The 23,517-nt window shown below is 38.3% G+C and overlaps 1 protein-coding gene across 1 annotated transcript in view; it reads left to right on the forward strand.

Moving 5' to 3' along the window:
- Positions 1-23,517, forward strand: part of LOC124556419 (dynein axonemal heavy chain 5) — an 876,134-nt gene that overhangs the window by 328,834 nt on the left and 523,783 nt on the right. Inside the window, exon 25 of the mRNA XM_047130377.1 lies at positions 7,743-7,935. Within this exon, the coding sequence (XP_046986333.1) occupies positions 7,743-7,935 (193 nt within the window). The remainder of the gene's footprint in view (positions 1-7,742; positions 7,936-23,517) is intronic.

Here is a 23,517-nt window from a genome sequence, read left to right on the forward strand (position 1 = left end):
AATATGTTTCTGTATACGTAAAATGAAACTGTATATCTATATTTTGTTAGTTTAATTAATGACATGCTATTCCAATTTCTGTCAAGAACTTTATTTAGCCAACGACCGGTTTCAGCCTTTTCAGTGTCATTTCTAAGCGGACCTGAAACTGCAGTTTTAAAGCATAATATGACAGATATACAAACATTTCACATAACGGGAGATGAAAAACGAAGATTAGATTTCTACAGTACCAACACAGATAGAATATATAACTTACATTGTGCTGTAGAAAAGCGATGTCAAATGATAAAAAAGTTGAAAGTCTGGTGGCTTTAAAAATTTATGAGCAATTCGCACTGAGAAACACCAATTTTTTGGAACTCTGCCGCGACGTTATTAACAATTTCTTTTAAAGATGCCCCACAGGTTCGTTGCCGTATCCAGATATTCCAGATGCGCCCAATCTATGCTAGAGACCTTTACATTTCGTTGTTCAAAAATGGCTCTGAGCACTATGGGACTTAACATCTATGGTCATCAGTCCCCTAGAACTTAGAACTACTTAAACCTAACTAACCTGAGGACAACACACAACACCCAGCCATCACGAGGCAGAGAAAATCCCTGACCCCGCCGGGAATCGAACCCGGGAACCCAGGCGTGGGAAGCGAGAACGCTACCGCACGACACATTTCGTTGTGTTTCAACTTTCGCTCTCCAGGGGACGTAAATTTACACTCGACTTGGACGCCCTATACAGTGCAACTTTTTTACACTAGTTTTAAATCTAATAAAATACTTTTGTCCTTGTAGCTATAAACAGACCGGACCTTATCGAAGGTGGCAGGGGATTAGTGATGATATCATCACTATGATACCATCGCTATGATATCATCATAGCGACTATGATGACGAAAGTTAATAAATCAGTTAAGCGGACTAGGAGAGTGTTCCTGCTAGACAGAGCAGATAAGCAGTTGTTAGCATCTCACATAGACAGCAATCTTTTAGTTCCATAATGGTGGACTTAGAGGAGTTATGGATAAAGTTAAAAAAAAAACACAGATTTTAAATCGTGCTCTCTACAAGTATGCGCCTAGTGAGTGGATTAAGGACGGAAAAGACCCACAATAACGAAATTCCGAAAATGCTGAGGAAGCAAAGACTGTTGCACTCTTCGTTCAGAAGAGGACGCGCAAATGACGACAGACAAAGATAGGTTAGAGATTCGTGCGTCTGTGAAAAGATGTATGCGCGAAGCATACAACAGCTACCATCGTCATACCTTGGCTTAAGTTGTGACGGAGAACTCGAAAAAATTCTAGTTCTATATAAAATCGCTAAGCGGGTCTAAGACTTCCTTCCAGTCACTGGTTGACCAGCGTGGTTAGCAGCAGAAGATGGCAAAAGGAAGGCCGAAGTTTTAAATTCAGTTTTTAAGAAATCGTTCACGCAGCAGAGTCGTACAAATGTACTGTCACTTGACCATCGTACATAGTGCCGTATGGATGACATAGTAATAAGCATCCCTCTTGTAGAGGCCGGCCGGAGTGGCCGAGCGGTTCTAGGCGCTACAGTCTGGAACCGCGCGACGGCTACGGTCGCAGGTTCGAATCCTGCCTCGGGCATGGATGTGTGTGATGTCCTTAGGTTAGTTAGGTTTAAGTAGTTCTGAGTTCTAGGGGACTGATGACCTCAGCAGTTAAGTCCCATAGTGCACAGAGCCATTTGAACCATTTTTGAACCCTCTAGTAGACAAACAACTGAAAGAGTTGAAAACAAATAAGTCGTCAGGTTCGGATGGAATCCTAACTCGGTTTTACAAAGAGTACTCTACGTCATTGGCCTCGTACTTAGTTTGGGTTTATCGTCAATCTCTTGGCCAGCGCAAAGTGCCAAGCAGCTGGAAAAAAAAGCGTAGGTGACTCCTGTACATAAGAAGGGGAAAAGAACGGACCCGCAAAATTACAGGTGAATATCCTTAACATCGGTTTGCTGCAGAATTCTATACCATATTGTGGGTTCGAATATAATAGATTTCCTAGAGATCGGCAAGCTCATGTCCACGAATCAGCACGGCTTTAGCAAGCATTGCTAGTTCGAAACCCAGCTTGCTCTTTTCCCACATGATATACAGGGCTATTACAAATGATTGAAGCGATTTCATAAATTCACTGTAGCTCCATTCATTGACATATGGTCACGACACACTAAAGATACGTAGAAAAACTCATAAAGTTTTGTTCGGCTGAAGCCACACTTCAGGTTTCTGCCGCCAGAACACTCGAGAGCGCAGTGAGACAAAATGGCGATAGGAGACGAGAATGCGTATGTCGTGCTTGAAATGCACTCACATCAGTCAGTCATAACAGTGCAACGACACTTCAGGACGAAGTTCAACAAAGATCCACCAACTGCTAACTCCATTCGGCGATGGTATGCGCACTTTAAGGCTTCTGACTGCCTCTGTAAGGGGAAATCAACGGGTCGGCCTGCAGTGAGCGAAGAAACGGTTGAACGCGTGCGGGCAAGTTTCACGCGTAGCCCGCGGAAGTCGACGAATAAAGCAAGCAGGGAGCTAAACGTACCACAGCCGACGGTTTGGAAAATCTTACGGAAAAGGCTAAAGCAGAAGCCTTACCGTTTCGAACTCATTGATGGGGACATCCTGCGCCGAGTGTGGGAGGAACTTGATTATCGGCTTGATGTCTGCCGAATCACTAAAGGGGCACATATCGAACATTTGTGAATGCCTAAAAAAACTTTTTGAGTTTTTGTATGTGTGTGCAAAGCATTGTGAAAATATCTCAAATAATAAAGTTATTGTAGAGCTGTGAAATCGCTTCAATCATTTGTAATAACCCTGTATACTGCGACCTATGGCAATAGGTGGGTTGCATATTTCTATATTTCCGAAAAGCATTCGACGCGGCACCCCACTGCAGACTATTAACGAAGATACTTGCATACGAAATAGGCTCCCAGACATGTGACTGGCTCAAAGACTTCTTAAGTAATAGAACCCAGTGTGTTGTCCTCGACGGCGAGTGTCCATCGAAGACAGGGCTGACATCAGGAGAGCGCCAGGGAAGTGTGATAGGACCGTTGCTATTTTCTATACACATAAATGATCTGGGAGAAAGTGTTGGCAGCAATCTGAGGTTGTTCGCTGATGATGATGTTGTGTACGGGAAGGTGTAGAAGATAAGTGACTGTAGGTTGACACAAGACGAAAAAAATTAGTGGTAAGGACTATGGGACCAAACTGCTGAAGTCAACGGCCCCTGGGCTTACACACTTATTAAACTAACTTTAACTAACTTACAAATGGTTCAAATGGCTCTGAGCACTATGCGACTTAACTTCTGAGGTCATCAGTCGCCTAGAACTTAGAACTAATTAAACCTAACTAACCTAAGGACATCACACACATCCATGCCCGAGGCAGGATTCGAACCTGCGAACGTAGCGGTCACGCGGTTCCAGACTGAAGCGCCTTTAACCGCACGGCCACACCGGCCGGCAACTAACTTACACTAAGGAAAACACACACACACACCCATGCCCGAGGGAGGACTCAAATCTCCGTCGGAGGAAGCCGCACAAACCGTGACAAGACGCCTTAGACCGCACGGCTACCGCGCGTGGCTGACACAAGACGACCGAGACAAAAATTCTAGTTGGTATGATGAATGGCAGCTGGCGCTTAATGTAGAAAAATGTACGTTAATGCGGCTGAGTAGGAAAAACAAGCTTTTAATGCTCGGATACCTCATTAGTAGTGTCCTGCTTGACACAGTCAAGTCGTTTAAACATGTGGTGGTAACGCTGCGGAGCGATATGAACTGGAACGGGCATGTGAGAACTGTGGTAGGGAAGGCGAATGATTGACTTCGGTTTACTGGGAGAATTCTAAGAAAGTGTAGTTCATCTGTAATATATATATATATAGGATGCTGGTGCGACCTATTCTTGAGTACTGCTCGAGTGTTCGGCATCCGCAGTAGGTCAGGTTGAAAGAAGACATCGAAGCAGTTCAGTGGCGAGCTACTAGATTGGTTACCTGTAGGTTCGATCAGCATGCAAGTGTTACAGATATGCTCCGGGAGCTCAAGTGAGAATCCCTGGAGGGAAGAAGACATTCATTTCGAAGAACACTACTAAGAAAGTTTAGAGAACCAGCATTTAAAGCTGTCTACTGCCGCCAACAAGCTTTTCGCATAGGGACCACGAAGATAAAACACGAGAAATTAGGGCTCGTACGCAGGCATATAGACAGTCGTGTTTTCCTCGCTCTGTCTGCGAGTTGCACAGGAAAAGAAACCACTAGTTGCTGTACATGGTACCCTCCGCCACGCAACGCACGGTGGTTTGCGGAGTGCGTATGTAGACGTATATGTATTTGTAACGCATGCAGTTTGGAATTTTGAGCGCTTTAGAATACAACTCCTCTCAATAGGCTACGAAAGCATGCAAATACGTATATTTATCCAATTATACACTTTTTATAATCAAGACACGTCCATTTTTTCGCGATGTCATTGGACACGCAACTTTTTAACGCCAACCAACTTTTATTTTTCTTATCATTTGATTTGCTTCTCTACAGCACGATGTAAGTTATATATTGTTTCCGTACTTACAATTTAGATATCTGAACCTCGATTTTCATGTTTTGTTATGTGGACTATTTGTATATCTATCATATTATGCGTTTACGACTACAGTTTCCAATCCACTAGAAGATGCCCTAATATTAAGTCCGAAACCGGTCGTGGGCTCAATGAAGTTCTTATTAGTCGCTGGAGCGGCCTTTCATTAGGGGGTAACACTACTGTAACGATCTAAAAAAAGCGTTTTATTGATTTTTTTTGGGAACAAGGGAAGTTGATAGAGAAATAATACTTACATTAGTTATTGAAGATATATTTAAGAATATCACAAAAAACATTTTCTCTGAAAATATTACACAATGGCGACACTGCAGCAATTCTCCAGAGGCATGTTGAATTTGAGGCGCTCTTGGGATATGCACTGTAACTGATGCCAGTTTTAATCTGGAAAGAAGTTAAAAAAATCTATGTAATCTTATTTCAAGGTCGTGGTTAAATTTTCAAATAAAAAGATTGAAAATTGTAGGAGTTATGCTGCATGCCAATTTGAACAATCAGATCCCAAAAAAACGTGTAGAAAACTCTTAACATGAAATCGCTATCCCAGGACTGCCCTCTCGTACTCCTTCAGTTGCAGTTAAAATCATATCCACTAGTTAATCATATAACTATTGAAATAACGCTCGTGGAAATTCTGTGAAAGCACAAAACTTTACAGTTCCGTTTAGCCGTATTCCATGCGGGCGTATTGCTGGGAAGATTCGACTCCTGATTTCACATGCGGTCCGTGTAAACTTACCATATGGTATAACAACGTCTGGGCAGTTTGGACAAGCAATAATTATTGTGAAGCCTAAGCCTAGAGGACATGGTTCTTGCAGCGTGACGTCTGCATTGCACGTTTTACATTTCACGTATTGAGAAATAACAGAGAAAACGGCATCAACATTTATAATCCTATAGCTCAATCCATGATTCACATCCAAATCTTGGTTACTGTCTTGCAATTTCTTAGCAGAGGCACTGATTCCTTCTGAACTGCTCTCAACCTCTTATCTATTCTTTGTACGCTTTGGTGACAAACTGCCTCGACTTCGCGTCGGATACAACGTCCTCATACCTTTTATACCCGAGTACGCTTTCTTATCAATCATTTTTACTTGAAAGACAAAACTGTATACTATAAGATCACAAATAAACTATCAAAAGTCAATACTGCACACAAAAATCAAGATTCGAAGCAAAAGAATCGTCTTTTTCGTACACATACTGATGCCTGTTGACGCCAAGCTAATGTATTTTTGTTTTGCAATGCTTCTAACTATACTGAGACACTATAGGGGGTATCGAGTTGGCGAAGGGAGGTCGCCTCGGGTAATCCGAGGCGCTAGAGGAGGATCTCGGGATTCCATAGAATAATTGTTTTTTCATCGATTGAACATTTTGCCTCATGTTTTAGAATGTTCAAAGCAACTATCAAGTCAATAAAAAATGTTTTTTTTAAATTTCTTCTGTGGTGTTACCCCTTCATTTAACATAAAGCTGCCAAATCCACACACTCCGAACACGGAGAAACTAACAATATATATTTTTTACAGTAGCTGCAACAACTCCTGGTATACAATAGCGGGAAAAAACTGTGAACACAGTTACATCGATTCGAGGAGACTGTCACAGGAATATTATGGTTCGTCCTTTCATCCCCTGCGCCATTAAAAATACATACACTATGTGATCAAAAGTATCCGGACACCCCCAAAAACATTCGTTTTTCACATTAGGCACATTTTGCTGCCACCTACCGTCAGGTACTCTATATCAGCGACCTCAGTAGTCATTAGACATCGTGAGAAAGCAGAATGGGGCGCTCCACGGAACTCACGGACTTCGTATGTGGTCAGGTGATAAGGTCTCACTTGTGTTATACGTCTATACGAGAGATTTCCACGCTCCTAAACATCTCTAGGTCCACTGTTTCTGATGTGATAGTGAAGTAGAAATATGAGGGGACACGTACAGCACAGAAGCGTACAGGCCGACCTCATCTATTGACTGACAGAGATCGCCGGCAGTTGAAGAGGGTCGCAATGTATAATAGGCAGACCCTCACACAGGAATTCCAAACTGCATCAGGATCGACTGCAACTACTGTGACAGTTAGGCAGGAGGTGAGAATAGTTGGATTTCATGGTCGAGCGGCTGCTCATAAGCCACACATCACGCTGGAAAATGACAAACGACGCCTCGCTTAATATAAGGAGCGTAAACATTGGACGATTGAACAGTGGAAAAACGTTGTGTGGAGTGACGAATCACGGTACACAATGTGGCGATCCGATGGCAGGGTGTGGGTATGGCGAATGCCCGGTGAACGTCATCTGCCAGCGTGTGTAGTGCCAACAGTAAAATTCGGAGGAGGTGGTGTTATGGTGCGGTCGTGTTTTCCATGGATGGGGTTTGCACCCCTTGTTGTTTTGCATGTCACTATCACAGCACAGGCTACATTGATGTTTTTAGCACCTTCTTGCTTCCCAATGTTGAGGAGCAATTCGGGGATGGCGATTGTATCTTTCAACACGATCGAGCACCTGTTCATAATGGACGACCTGTGGTGGAGTGGTTACACGACAGTAGCAACTTTGGGATGTTTTGGAACGCTGACTTCGTGACAGGCCTCACCGACCGACATCGATACCTCTCCTCAGTGCAGCACTCAGTGAAGAATGGGCTGCCATTCCCCAGGAAACAATCCAGCACCTGACTGAACCAATGCCTACGAGAGTGGAAGCTGTCATCAAGGCTAAGGTTGGGCTGACACCATACTGAATTCCAGCGTTACCGATGGAGGGCGCCACGAACTTGTAAGTCATTTTCAGCCAGGTTTCCGGATACTTTTGATCACATAGTGTATTTAGTTGAAATTGAGAAGTACTAAAATAAAAAATTATAGTGCGTGGAGATATTTTAAACCTACGATTTCTCGAAGGAATGTGGAAGGAAATTTTATGATTTCTATTTCTGATTTTCCTAATTGGCTCGATACATATTAACAAGATACTATTTTCAGATCGAAAAGTGCGGGCTGGGAGCTCTTTTGTTTGGCCGTGATTTAGCGTTCCGCAGTGTTCACGGGAGGGGATGCGGCAGGAGCTGACGGCATTCCTGGAGCGGTGGCGGCCGTACGAGTTCCTGTGGCAGACGGAGCGCGGCAAGCAGGACATGATGGCCGCTGGGCTCGCAGAGTTCGAGGCCTCGCTGCGCCGACACGGCGAGCTCGAGGCGCGCCTCAGCGTCGAGCCTGACATGCACGTCTTCGCCAACTGCCTTGCCGTCTCCGCAGGTGCGTAGCACACAGCTCACTAATCTGGATCAGATAAGAGCTGTCTTTTCTTATTTGTAATGTGTAGTTATCCAGTTTTGGTTACAAGAACTTAGAGCAATCAGCAAGTTTTGTACTGTCAAAATTATCAATGTTTGAGTACCATCTACACTGTCTGATCAAAAGTATCGTGACACGCCTTTGTAATGCGGAACTGTTCGGTAGATGGCACGAGAGGTGGATCCACCAGACGCACCTTATAGTGCTACAACGATGAAAAATAATATTACGACGATGTCAAACCTTATTTTCGTGATATAATGAAGAACTGACGATATTAAAAATGTAATTATAATTTTATTACTTTAATTTTTGTGCTCAGTGAATGAAAGACTTTCTAGTGCACGGAATAAACGAGCATTGTTTGTACTACGAAACTATATATGATTGTTAAGTGAGAACTGATTCTATGTAAGACATTTTGTCTGGGCGGATTTTGTTCTCGTACTGGTCGACAGAGAAAGAAAAGTTTCTTAATCAATGTATGTAATGTGAATGTATAAAGGCTATAAAAAGGAGAGAGAGAGATAATCCTTGCGGACAATCACCATATTGTATAAGAAAAGGTAAATACAAGTTATTCAAAACAAATATCCCTAAAGTGTATCGTCTTGTGATTTTTAAAGACTGAAAATTGCGGTGTTTAATCTAAACCTGTCCTGGATAACAGCGAAGAACATTTATATCATCATGTATTTTCTTCGTCTGACCACGGTTGTGATTCGCATGTTACTTTTTGTCACGTGACGTGTTAGGAATATTTTCATTATACGCGCAAAAATGAACACAGCTTTAATCGAACCTGCATCTTTCGGAAACGATAACTCTTAATCAGTACAATTACGCGAATACCGTCTAAATCGCAACCGTGATCACAAAAGTGTTTCCTGGTCCTGATTTTTACAAATGTGTAGACTTGAAAGCGAACAGCATTGCGCCATCGCTGGCTCGCAAAATTGAAAGAAAACAAAACAGCGACTGAACAACTTTAAATTTTAACGCCGTCAGCGTTACGAAATCTGAACGACGTAAGTTAATTAATTAAATATTAACAGGAAGAGAATTATTAAATTTTAAAGATTAAATCATAGCAAGAATTTAAAGCATTTTAGCATCATTACGTTTCATTGCATTAGTACTTGAGTATCAGATAACATCATATCTATTTAAAAGACATTGTGTAAATAAAATTGCCACCTTTAATAATTATTATTAGAGCAATTCAACCTCATGTATTAATGGACAGGGGCCGTCGAGAACTGAGAAGGGTGGTTATAAAAACGAAATTTGCAAGAAGAAATCACTTTCCAAAGCGCTGCTAGAAGTGTAGCTACCACAATGACGGTGCAGTGAGAGTTAAAAAGAATGGGGTATAATGGTCGAGCACCTCCTCATTAGCCACATATTTTTGTTGTCAGTGCTATGCGCAACTTGACGCGGTGTAAAGAGCGCGCAACTGGACAGTGGATAAATGGAAACGAGTGGCTTGGAATCATGAATCACGTTATATCCTGTGACAATCCGATGGAAGGATCTGGGTTTGGCGAATGACTGGATAACGTTACCTGCCATCGTGTGAAGTGCCAATAGTGAAGTATAGAGGAGGTGGTGCCAAAATATGGGGCTGCTTTTCGTAGTTTGGGTGTGATGAACTTATTGGGCTTAAGGAAACGCTAATTGCAAAAGGATGTGGACAAATTTTATAACATTGTGTACTGCATCCAGTAGAAGAACAGTTCTGATACGATGATTGATTGCAGCAGCATGACAATGCACCCTGTCATAAAGCAGCGTCTGTGAACCAATAATTTGTGGACAATAATGTTGCTGAAATAGCCGGCCGCGGTGGTCTAGCGGTTCAGGCGCTCAGTCCGGAACCGCGGGACTGCTACGGTCGCAGGTTCGAATCCTGCCTCGGGCATGGATGTGTGTGATGTCCTTAGGTTAGTTAGGCTTAAGTAGTTCTAAGTTCTAGGGGACTGATGACCACAGATGTTAAGTCCCATAGTGCTCAGAGCCATTTTGTTGCTGAAATGAATTGGCCTGCCCAGAATCCCGACCTGAAGCCAATGGAACACCTCTGGAATGAGTTAGAACGCTGTTCCGCTCCAGACTCTAGCGTCATTACCTTCACTGGTTTCGGCTCTTGAGGAAGAAGGGCTGCCATTCTCATAGATACTTTTCATTAGACAGTGTATTGACAATCTTATAGGATCATTTATTACCTAATTGCACTACCTAAAATCCTGCGAATGAAATAAATGGAAAATAGTGTTGTACTCTTTTTACAGTAAAAAGATTCGTACTGCATTCAACCGGCCAGAGTGGCCGTGCGGTTCTGGGCGCTACAGTCTGGAGCCGAGCGACCGCTACGGTCGCAGGTTCGAATCCTGCCTCGGGCAGGGATGTGTGTGATGTCCTTAGGTTAGTTAGGTTTAATTAGTTCTAAGTTCTAGGCGACTGATGACCTCAGAAGTTAAGTCGCATAGTGCTCAGAGCCATTTGAACCATTTTTCGTACTGCATTCATATAATAACAGGAAAACTACAACATGTATGTTTCTACTGGTTTGTTGCAGCTTTCCATACTAGTGTACCCTGTATAAGCCTATTCATATCTGCATAACTACTGCATCCTTCTGAAACCGCTTACACCAGTCAATCCTTGCTCTCCCTCTAGCGTATTCACCTCCCCCCTCCCTCACTTCCCTCGATTAACAAATTAGCTATTCCTTAATGCCTCAGGGTATGTCCTATCAACCTATGCTTTTTGTTCTTCTTTCCTCAAATTCGATTCAGTGCCCTTTCATTAGTTCCTCGATATAACCATCTAATCTTCAGCAGTCTTTTGTAGCACCACATTTCTGTTCTCTCGTTGCCAGCAATGTTTATCGGTCGCGTTTCACTTCTGCATTAGACAACATTTCAAATAAATACTTTCTGAAATTAATTGCTAAAACTTAAATTTCTATCTAACGTTAAAAAAATTTCTCTCCGACGGGACAGCTTCCCTCGGTATTGCCAGTCTACATTTTATATTCTTTGTATTTTTCTGTCGTCTGTTATATTGCTACCCAAATAACAAAACTCGTGTACAGCTTTTCGCGTCGCGTGATCCAGTTAGACTACACGCCATTAGCCAAATTTTTCTTTTGCTACTATTCATCTTTTTATGTCTTCCGTTCAGCTGATGTCCCAAATCTTTTCCCGTCTCCGACTGAGTTTCAATGTCATTGGCAAACCTGTTTGTTTTACTCGCCGAGTTGAATTTTAATTTCCTTTCCAAATTTTTCCTTAGTTTCCCCTGCTGTGGACTCAGTGTGCAAAACTGATTAACATGGGGTATAGGCTACATTCCTTTTTCACTCTCTTCTCAACCAGCAGCTCGTTTCATGACTGCAGCCTCAAATGTACAATATGTCATTCCTTCTTCTGACCTGTTAGGATAGTTTATGTAGCTTCCCTGCGCATTGCCTGTCGTTATCGCACTGTTTTTATTCCTTTAGATTGAATTCTCTCTAGATACGGGCTGTTAGTCTTCTCCGTGTCGGTGCGTGGTTCAAATCGTGTTTCACAATGGCTGGAGTGGAAATAAATCTCATCTGACGCACAGAATGTAGACTTGTTCATGGTTGTTTAAAAACGAAGCTCTGCACTCCTCGAGAACTGTGTACACATGATGTTCCCAGCAATGTGGAAATTCTGAAACATTTCCCTCACAAGATGGTTCTCTGATTAACTACTAAAATTGATTTTCGGATAAGACGTTTAGAGCAAAATAACGTCTCTGCCTAGGTCATGACATGGCTGTCTGCTATTATTTTCTAGGATTACGCCGTTATGGCAACGGTAGCTATTACTCAAGACGTTGGAAGATACCTCTGTGAATTTTCTCCACCTGTCCTTAGACTGTATTTACGCTAATAGAGGTTAGCTCGAATGCAAACTCCTTACATTGATCTGAGCGCAGAAACCCTATGTTGTACGTACTAGTGCACTGTGCCCACGTGGCGAACCCGAATATGCGTTATTCGTTCCCCGTTCCCGGCATTGCGTGCGGTGCAGAAGCACGGGGCCAACAGTTTCCTCAATCGCCGTCACGTGATCACTCGCTGAGTGCAGGAAAATAGACGAGTGACCCTACCACACTGCTAAAGGAACATGGACTACACAGCTCCTTTATTAAGTAGTTGCACTACTGAACCTAGCAAGCTTTGGACTGCATTAAGAATTACAATTCCTTTTTAGCTCCCGAGTTTCCTTCTTTTCTGCAGAGAATGTGTGTGCTGTATACCTGAGATCCACCAAGAATTACTGCAGAGACTGAGTATGATTAAGTCCGCAGCTCCTGGCCTAGTGGTTAGCATCGCTGCCTCTGGATCACGAGGTCCCGAGTTCGATTTACCAGACGCGTCAGGGATTTTCTCCGCCCAGGAACTGGGTGACTGGGTTTGTGTTGTCCTCATCATTTCATCATCACTCAGGGAAATTGTGACACAGGACAGTGATAACATTGGGAATTTGTACGGGTGCTGATATCCACGCCGTTAAGCAACCCACAAACCAAAATCGTCATCATCATCATCATCGTCTGACAAGGGGAAGGCCTCAGACACGGTCCACCGATTCGGCTCAAATTTGGCAGGTCGCTTGTGTACAACCTAAAACAAAGGACTCTAAGGTATTTTGTGTCAACACCCCCACAATTTTGAGAAAATCATCCCTAAAGGTTATGACGGGCAGCCGACTCAAAATTGGAGGGATTGATAGATAATTCTAAATAGAGCATTTTCATCATCAGGTATGGGGTCCGCAAACGCAAACTTTTCCAGAAATCGAGGAAAGAAACTTTTACAACTGCCACTTCTGTACCCACATGGTACAGCGCTTGTCGAAGGGTGTACATCCTCCATTATTCAGATTATGCACCTGAAAGATGTGACACAACAAACAATAACTAGTTACTACGGCATAAACAGACAAGCTAATTACTACAAACTACATACAGTACTCGTCATATGTTACTTACGGAAGAACACTGTATTCATTCACAAAACGTATTTCATGCGGCGCATTAACGATGGAAAAATCACTACACGTATCCGCGAGGTTCGCGGCATCCTAATGACGGAAAACAACTCTTTCCGATTGACTTCTATAAGGCTCATGCTGGACACCTTTACTCTTCCAGGTTTACAACTATAATATGACGAAGAGGCAATCGGGACAACATAACTCTCCCCGCGTGAATTCTGTCCCGTGCCTCGCTGTAAACAAGCACGCGCGGTTGGCTATCTGTGATCCCTCGTTAGGAATTCGCAGCACTCGGAGTTGTTTTCATGTGACAAGGCTTAAAAGTTTAATACTTTACTAACTCACGGCGTTTGGGAAATTAGTTTGCCTACCTTATTATTATCATTTCTTATTGATTTACTTACCTTATAACCCTCCTATCCCTATCAATTGAGATATGGAAAAATACAAACAAAAAGAACAACATCCACTAGGTTCCTTCGAGTTTCGAAGCCAGGTTCTCCCATTCCCAGCCAGTTACCTTGGCCGTTGTGCTATCGGTGCTGTCGGTGAAAAGCTCTTACCATGTGAGTACAGAAGCCGCAGTTGTAAAGTTTCTTACCTCGATTTCTGGAAAAGTATGCGTTTTCAGACCCCATACCTTATGATGAAAAATGCTCTATTTACAATTATGTATCGATCACGCCAATTTTGAGTCGATTGCTCGTCATAACCTTTAGGGATGATTTTCTCAAAAACACTTTTCCAATCCTATCTTCTATATCTATAAATAGAGGGTTACTCTAAATTATGGACCCATTTTCAAAAATTCGCATGTATTCAAGTACATATCCTAAATGAGCAAGCTTTATACCAATGAAAAGACGAAGTTTCAAAATTTCTGGAGAAGGCAGGGGGTGGACAGTGATGGTTTCAGAAGTGGCTGCTAGAGTTCACATAGCAATAAGGCTGTCATTCCATTTCACTGTCAGTCGTGAATGAATGGCGACTATGAAGCACAAAATTTTCTGCATTCTTGATTTCACAAAAAGTGAGTCGCAAATTGCAGTGCAGGGGACATTTCGTACCAAATTCGATATTCAACCACCAACTCACATATTAGTCGTTCGTTTAAGCAATTTAAACAGACTGGGTGTATGTGCAAAGAAAAAGGCACAGGCTGACCATGTGTGTCAGAGGATGATGTCTGACAGAATCAAGAAAGTTTGGCATACTGTTCCAGTAAGTCTACCAATAGAGCCAGTTGAGAACTTGGAATACCCCAGCCAACAGCATGGAAAGTTCTGAGACAGCATTCGCTGCACAAGTCCGACTGATTACAACTTTTGCAGGCTCTCAACAGCAATGACAAAGAGAAGCATCTCACATTTTCTAGTTACATGCTAGCAAAGATGGAGGATCACGCATTTGTATAGCATGTAATTTTTAGTGATGAAGCGACATTCCACCTTAGAGGAAAAGTCAACAGACACAACGTTGATATATGGGGTTTGGAAAATCCACATTCACCATTGCAACATGAAAGAGATACACCGAAGATTAATGTGCTTTGTGCCATATCCTGTAAAAAGATTTAATGACCATTTTCATTTGTGGAAAGAACTGTTATGGGAATCACGCGCCTGGACATGTTGGGTGCAAAGACTGTTCCCTCAGGTTATGGAAGATTCCAAGGACTTCACGTTGCAACATGATGGAGCTCCACCCCATTGGCACCATGATGTACAAGGATTTTTGAATGACTCCCTTCCTCAGTGCTGGATCAGTTGCAGTAGACTTGAGGACCTGGCTCTGCACTTTGGGCCTCCAGGATCTCCTGATCTCACACACTGACAGTTTCTTATGGGTTTATGTGAAGGAATCTGTTTACGTCCCACCTTATGCCAACCACTCTGAATGATTTGCGGTACTGGATTACTGCTGTTGTGCAGTCAGTAACAGCAACTAGAATTTTGTGTGTGTAGGACGAGTTTGGCTCCCACATTGATGTTTCCCATGCAGACAAAAGTGGCCACATTGAACATTTATAACATTTATCACATTTCTAATTATTAAAAACTAATTAATTACAAATCATTAAATACATTTAACTGGTATGAAACATTATGAATAAAAACTTTGAAACTTCCTCTTTTCATTGGTATAAAGCTTGTTCATTTTGGATTTGTACTTGAGAACAATGTTTTGAAAATGAGTCCATCATTTAGAATAACAATGTACTTTAACATTGCTCTCAATTATAACTGTTCCAAATTTTATCTTTTAAATATGAATATTTGTTTCCTTTTTTAGTGAAAAATTATTTCTAACCTTTTTGAATAAGATTCACTGACAGGAAGAACTGTAGTATTGTCCATCACAATACATTTATTATTCTTCGATGTAATATCTGGAGTTATAAAAGTTGTATCAAAACCAACTACTGCAACATTTTTATAATTAGCTCTTATAGGTACAGATAATTTTTTTGAGAACTGAGGAATTAACACTTCATTGAAATAGATGTCTCATTTATTGTTAATCAACTATTATTATAATAATTGAATGAAAAAAATGGTATCTAAAAATAAGAATTCCAGAAAAGAAATTAAAAAAGTAAAATTGCTAAGCTTTTGCTGAATTCTATTGAAAGTTCTGTAATAGAGCCATGTGGTTGTGGAAATTACATTAATGATCAATGACTATATTTTAGCTCCAGGATGATTAAACTGAGATAAAATTAAAGATTGAAATATTTACTCTAAAAGCTTAGATCAACCAAAATATTTAGAATTTGTAAAAAGTTGTAAAAAATAAGATAAATATAATGAGAATATTACTACTTTCATTAAGAATAATGACAAAATTATACGGCTAAAGAAAATCTCAAAATTATTTCGTTGTAAATGTTTGATGATTTTACTCTCGAAAATCAAGACATAGTTCCAGAATATTTTACAAGAGTAAGACATAAAGGAATAGATCATTTTTTCTCAGTGCAAACATATTCAAAGATACCAAAGCAATTAGTAATAAATAATTCAGTTTTTTAAATATTTTTAGACAGGGCCACATATTTAAATCATATTTGCCATTAGCTGGAAGGTGGCGATTTGAAAAAATTTAATGGTCTTACAATAATGTGTACTAATTGTTGGAATAATGATAAATTTTGATTTTTTACAATAGAATTAAAGAAGGAAAATATTGAAATAAAATGAAGTATTTTTAAGAACATAAACACAAACTATGAAATATAAACAGAAATATAAAGCAAACATATAACATGAAAAAATAAAAAACAGTACATAAAACGATATAAATGACATTAATAGTAAAATGCTTAACAAGAAAATAAAATGTAAACACTCACAATAATATAAAACATAACCATTTAATAATTTTTACTCCTTAAGAAATATAAATACAAGATAGAGGTTGTTAAAAAACCTAGACGAAATAGAAACTAAAAATCAAAGAATTAAAGAAAGAATTCAAGAAATGGATGAAACAACCATGAACAGAATATGAAAAATATAAAACAGAAGATCAGTCTGTTACTGATCTGGTAGAAATAGTAAAAGGAAGAATCGCAGGTTTAGGTGATGCTGTTTAAAAGTTACAGTAGAAAATAGAGAAGCCGAAAAACAAATGATTGATCATCAATATTATTTAGAAGAATTTAACGATGCTCCATCAATTAAACAATATGCTAGTAGAAGAGGCTGTATATTAAGTGAATCAGAAATAAATAATTTTTGAAGAATTATGAGGAAGAGGTTAAAGATATGAAAAAGTTAAAATGTGAAGAATAAAAAAATGTTAAAAAAATAAACCCAACTGAAAGACTGCTGGAATATGACAACCAGAGTGACTATCAGGTTTTTGGATTAAGACCTGTCTGTACCATAATTTATAAAAAGTTGGAGATAGGACAATGATGATACGAACTCAATAATGTATTTTTAACTTAAAAACAGATTACTATGGATGATGTAGACACAAAACATAAAGGAGTGGATTTGTCAAATTATGTGGATATCTTGTTCCATACTGGAGATTATATTCAGATTACAATCCAAATAAAATAAAATGAAATGGGGCAAATACATATGAATATTTGATAAAACAAAATGTCAAAGTTTATTTTCCAAAAATAGCAGGAGATTTAGATTCAAGTTTAGATGAAAAAGTTGGCTATATCTTATTACCAAAGAATATATATCTGTATGAATGATGTTCATCAATTAACTGATAGATTTGCAGTAATTAATGAAAAGCATTAGCCAGCAATTAAAACTCTCACAGTGAAAAAGCTGAACTTACAAATATGTTAACAAATAAATTTGATAATTTTGTTATCAATAATCCTAAAAGAATTCCATATTTAATGAGAGTCTGAAAAATTTGTCACATAGTTTTTAAATTGGAATAAACATTGGAAAAGGTTTAATAAAAACAAAAATTAACAAATTAACATTGAAAATGCATCTTCATGTTTATAATTACTGTGGCCCAGAAACAAAATTAGAAGTAAGGTCAGCTAGAGGAAATCAGAAAGTAAATTCATAAGACTAAGCTTGTCAAATCACAATACTTTTCTATGGAGGTAACACAGAATTAGGAAAAAGACACTGTGTAGATAAAGAACTACAATTAAAAGCAAAACAAAGAATATACAGTGAAAATGCTTCATTACTAGAAAAAATTACCAGAACAACCGTTAGAGGAATAGCGTTTGGAAATAGCATATTATTGGTGAAAAACAATCCTAGGTTTAAAGCTAATGATATTGCTGAAATTTTAGTATTTCTAAATATGCAGTTCATAATAATATAACCTATTAATTAGGGGAATTTAAACAGGAGTGATACATCCCCCTTTTTAAATGAAGAATGACATACTATATTTGTTGACCAAACAGTTCTATTTACATTAATTATGAAATTTAAAATGTACCAATCGGAAGACTATCATATCTGGCTTTTGGAAAAAGTCTTACTATTGTTAAATAAATATGAACAATATCAAATCTATAAGGAACTGGAAAATAAGACAGAAAATTATAAACAGAATATAAATAATTAACATATTTCGAATAGAATTTCGACTATTTATATTGATCATTTAGATAATGAGGGAAAATGTTCTGCCTGCAAAAAATCCTCAGCTAACACCATAAAAATTCTTCTAAAATATTCAGTAACTATTTGCTTGTAATTATTATGCTATTCGAATCCAAGCTAAAAATCATTGAAAAAAGGAAATACTATTAAAAATAGACATCCCAACTACAAAATATTACTATTTTTAGATTATGAACTTAATTATGTTAATTGACATCATAGGCTGAAGAAAAGGACTAAGTAATAATATCTACTTTTGCATAAACTATTTTAATCTTAGAAATAATTCTAAAAAAGGAAATTTAATAAATGATATTTACGAGATACGTCCAAGATAATTTTTAGTTTGTAGCTATTTAAAAATCATTATGTCTATATAATAATTTTTAATTTTATTAAATTTTTATGTATCATTACTAGCTGTCAATAAGTATTAACAAGTTATTTTAAGTTTTCAAATTTCATTACTTTTCTTTTGATCTCCTGAATGGCTGTTTTCATCCAGCAACGGTTTTGGAGTTACTGCTATACATCTCGTCTTTAATTTAGCCCAACAAAAGGGGAGTTGCATGTGTTCAGATACGGAGAACACAACGGCCAATCGACGCCCAAGCCATGCTGTCCCCAAAGTGCTTCTGCAGGACATCCAACACTCTCCTGCTTTGATGGGCTCAAGCTCTGTCTTGCATGAACCACATCTTGACAAAATCAGGGTCACTTTCGATAATGGGGATGAAATCATCTTCCAAAACCTTCACATACCATCTGGTAGTCGCAATGCCATCAAGGAATATCGCACAGATTATTCTGTGACTGGAAATTGCACACCACACAGTCACCCATTGAGGTTGAAGACAAACGCGGATTCTCAGTCCCCCAAATGCTCCAGTTTTGCTCATTGACGAACCCATCATAATAAAAGCGAGGTTTGTCGCTAAACCAAACCATACTAATTTCTATTATGCCCCATGGGCAGCCATGCAGTTTGAACGTCCTAACGCAAACCATTCAGGAGTTATGACGAATTTAATTCGTATAGTTCAATAATTGTCACCCTGTATGTGTTATTACAAAGGGATAAAGTCAGGACCTTGAACACTATTATTATCTCTATGTGTTACATACATACAGCCTACATCTTTAATGTGTAGATACATAGAAGTTTTTATGGTTGCAGTTGATCAATGTGTCTGTGTCATCCATTTACATGTTTGACAATGTGAGATTTGCACTCCAGAGTTGCCATGTACACTCCACTATGCTAGAAAAAACTCGATGCTGTATTGAGATGTATTGCATTGCAACATATACTACTGGCCATTAAAATTGGCGTGCTACTGGTTTCGAGAGGGTGCGTTTCTGGATGAGGTATCGAATATATTGCTTCCCCCAACTTTTACCTCCAGAGGAGATCACGAATGTAAAATTAGAGAGATTCGAGCGCGCACGGAGGCTTACAAACAGTCGTTCTTCCCGCGAACCATATGCGACTGGAACAGAAAAGGGAGGTAATGACAGTGGCACGTGAAGTGCCCTCCGCCATACACCGTTGGGTGGCTTGCGGAGTATAAATGAATATGTAGATGTAGTTGTAGATGTAGACAAGGTTGGCGCCAGTGGCGACACCTACAACGTGCTGACATGAGGAAAGTTTCCAACCGATTTCTCATAAACGAACAGCAGTTGACCGGCGTTGCCTGGTGAAACGTTGTTGAGATACCTCGTGTAAGGAGGATAAATGCGTACCATCACGTTTCCGACTTTGATAAAGGTCGGATTGTAGCCTATCGCGATTGTGGTTTATCGTATCGCGACATTGCTGCTCGCGTTAGTTGAGATCCAATGACTGTTAGCAGAATACGGAATCAATGGTTTCAGGAGAGTAATATGCAACGCCGTACTGAATCCAAACGGCCTCGTATCACTAGCAGTCAAGGTGACAGTCATCTTATCCGCATGACTGTAACGGATCGTGCAGCCACGTCTCGATCCCTGAGTCAACAGATGGGGACGTTTGCAAGACAACAACCACCTGCATGAACAGTTCGACGACGTTTGTAGCAGCATGGACTATCAGCTCGGAGACCATGGCTGCAGTTACCCTTGATGCTGCATCGCAGACAGGAGCGATGGTGTACTCAATGATGAACCTGGCTGCACGAATGGTAAAACGTCATTTGTTCGGATGAATCAAGGTTCTGTTTACAGCATCATGATGGTCGCATCCGCGTTTGGCGACATCACGGAGAACGCACATTGGAAGCGTGTATTCGTCATCGCCATACTGGTGTATCACCCAGCGTGATGGAATGGGGTGCCATTGGTTGCACGTCTCAGTCACCTCTTGTTTGTATTGACGGCACTTTGAACAGTGGACTTTACAATTCAGATGTGTCACGCCCCGTGGCTCTACCCTTCATTCGATCCCTGAGAAACCCTACATTTCAGCAGGATAATGCACGGCCGCATGTTGCAGGTCCTGTACAGGCCTTTCTGGATATAGAAAATGTTCGACTGCTGCCCTGGCCAGCACATTCTCCAGATCTCTCACCAACTGAAAACGTCTGGTCAATGGTGGCCGAGCAACTGGCCCATCACAATACACCAGTCACTACTCTTGATGAACTGTGGTATGCTGTTGAAGCTCCATGGGCAGCTGTATCTGTACACATGTTCCAAGCTCTGCTTGCTGAATGCCCAGGCATATCAAGGCCATTATTACGGCCAGAGGTGGTTGTTCTGGGTACTGACTTCTCAGGATCTATGCACTCAAATTGTTAGAAAATGTAATCACATGTCAGTTCTACCATATATAGTTGTATAATGAATACCCATTTATCATCTGCATTTCTTCCTGGTGTAGCAACTTTAATGGCGAGTAGTGTATAAAAATGGGGAGTTCTATTAATGTGAAATGTCCTTTGTGCGATTAACAGAATGAAGTTAATAAAGATATTAAAATAACAAAATAGAATTTGAACTCAAGCATGGACTGTATTGATGGTATAAAAATTAACAATAATACAGAAGTATTAAATGGGAACATAGAAATCAAATGGGCCATAATTCGAAGAAAATATGTACTTCTGAAATCTGTAAAGAGTAGCTTGAAAATACTTCTAAATATATACACAATGTGACCATGTTTTAATTGTAGCAATATGCCTTGTCGAAATAAATTTAAAACGAATTAACAAAAAGTCAATCATATTTAAAAATATTAAAACTTTGCTTATAGAGTGAAAATAATAACAACTGTTCAAATTTAATTTTTATTTGCAATTGTACTAAAATTTTTATTTTTCGAAAAAATTAACATGTATGTATCCATTATAAAGTTTTAAAATTTAATTAGTATATATAAAATTTTTAACTTTTCTAAAATCATACTAATATACATTACGAAGTTTTAACAGATTTAATTAGAATATAAGTTTAAATTTTCAAATTTTTATATTTTAATTTAGTTATATATATTTAAATTATTTGATTACGTTCATTAACTCTATAATGCCCATGTGATAACGTATTTATTCCATTGTATGTATATACCATTTGTAGCCATTGGCACTTAAAACTATTTTAATACATTCTCCTATTTAAAATTTGTGTTAATAAATTTCAGTTTAATTCATTTTCGTATATTGCTTTATTTTATCATTAAAAATTTTTTATCGCCATCAAAATTCTTTCTACAAATTTTTTCTACTCCTTTACATTTTTGTATTCCTTACCTTTTACTATACAAGGATACGCTTTTCATTTCAAACTAACATGTTCTAATAAAATTTTTTCACAATTTAAATCTTTCTTTTTGCTTATACCTTTTATTAACTTGTGGTAATCTGTGAATATAGTATCAAATTCGTTGAGATCATCGAATACATACCATTATAATCTTCAGTTCTTAGGAATATAAGAATCTGTATTTATATAAAATACACTGATATATTCTCCATATTTCAGTTTCATAACATTCTAATGAAAACTGTAGTTTTTTTATTTTCAAAAAATTCGAAATACACGTTACAATATAAACAAGTTTATCACATTACATTTTTTTAAGTAATGGACAGTTATTAAATTTTCTGAAAAATTACTTGTATGTTTATAACATGATTTGAAATATATTTCAAATATTTTTTTGGTTTTTTGACTATTTCTAATACTTTAGAATGATTTACCAAATTAGACTTATTAAATATTTTACTAAAATCTTTTTCAAAATCGATAGTCGACTTTTTAATTATATCCGAATTTAAAAAAAAAATTTGTTTCTCAAATCATTCTTGGAATGTAGTGGTCCTATGGATTTTTGTTACTTTTAATCTAAGGTATAAGGATTGTTGAAAATATCTATATTGTAAAACACATTTTACTTTATTATTTAATCCTGTTAAAAATTATTTTCCTTCTTCTGGTGTTAAACCTAAATCTTTGTGTAGATCATGAAGACCTTTTTCCTTTTCTAAATCGATTTCAAAAATATATCCATATTTATAATTGCCTGATGTTTTGGAATTTTTCTTAAAATTAAAATATTTCAAATCTATCCACTTGAAACACTTTAATGGTAAAAATTGAGACATACCCAACCAAGTAAATTATAAGCATCGTAATGTGCATAGTAATCAGATTTGCCTGGATTAAGAATTTAAAAATACTTTTTGCACCTTTCACATTTCTTTTAATACCTTGAGAAAAGCCTCCTCAAATTCCTCTTCTTAATCTTGACACATTTTGAACAATAATTCACGAGAAATACCTGGAACAGTAAATTAACATAAAGATCGAGTTAACAAGAATTTAGACAAGTATCTCTAAAAACATTTACAAACATATATGCAAATATTTAGATATCATATTTATTACATAATTTCGTATATACTTCTCAAATGTATTTTGCATGTTGCTAATCTTTAGCTTCTATATAAGATTTATTTCTTTTCCTTTTTCTTCAGAATACATATATTCATATGGCTAAACACTTTGAGTAATACTGAAATAGAATTTTTCACCTTCACAATATTTTGTTGTGTTTCTAAATTGTTCTTTTATAAGATTGCCAGTGAATTATCAATACTTGTATGTAAACATCAGGAAGCATCTAAAAATTGTAATGTTAAACCTCCTTCTTCGATTTTACTATAGGATATATATATTGTTGTTTATTATTTGGAATACAGTGTTATCTTTATTATCTACCTCTCAGCAATTATAAAGAAATGGGCATCATAATTTGTAAATTATAAAAATAGATTTGAAGAAAAGAATGATTTTCATATACAATATACCAATATTCGTCACCAGTGCCTAAAAATTTCTGTGGAAGAGATGCCAATGATCTCTTAGTTTTCTTCAAAGTAGTAAATTTTACTTCACAAATGAAAACAAGTTTATACAAT

The sequence above is a fragment of the Schistocerca americana genome, chromosome X (assembly GCF_021461395.2).
Source record: "Schistocerca americana isolate TAMUIC-IGC-003095 chromosome X, iqSchAmer2.1, whole genome shotgun sequence".
Taxonomy (NCBI): Eukaryota; Metazoa; Arthropoda; class Insecta; order Orthoptera; family Acrididae; genus Schistocerca; species Schistocerca americana.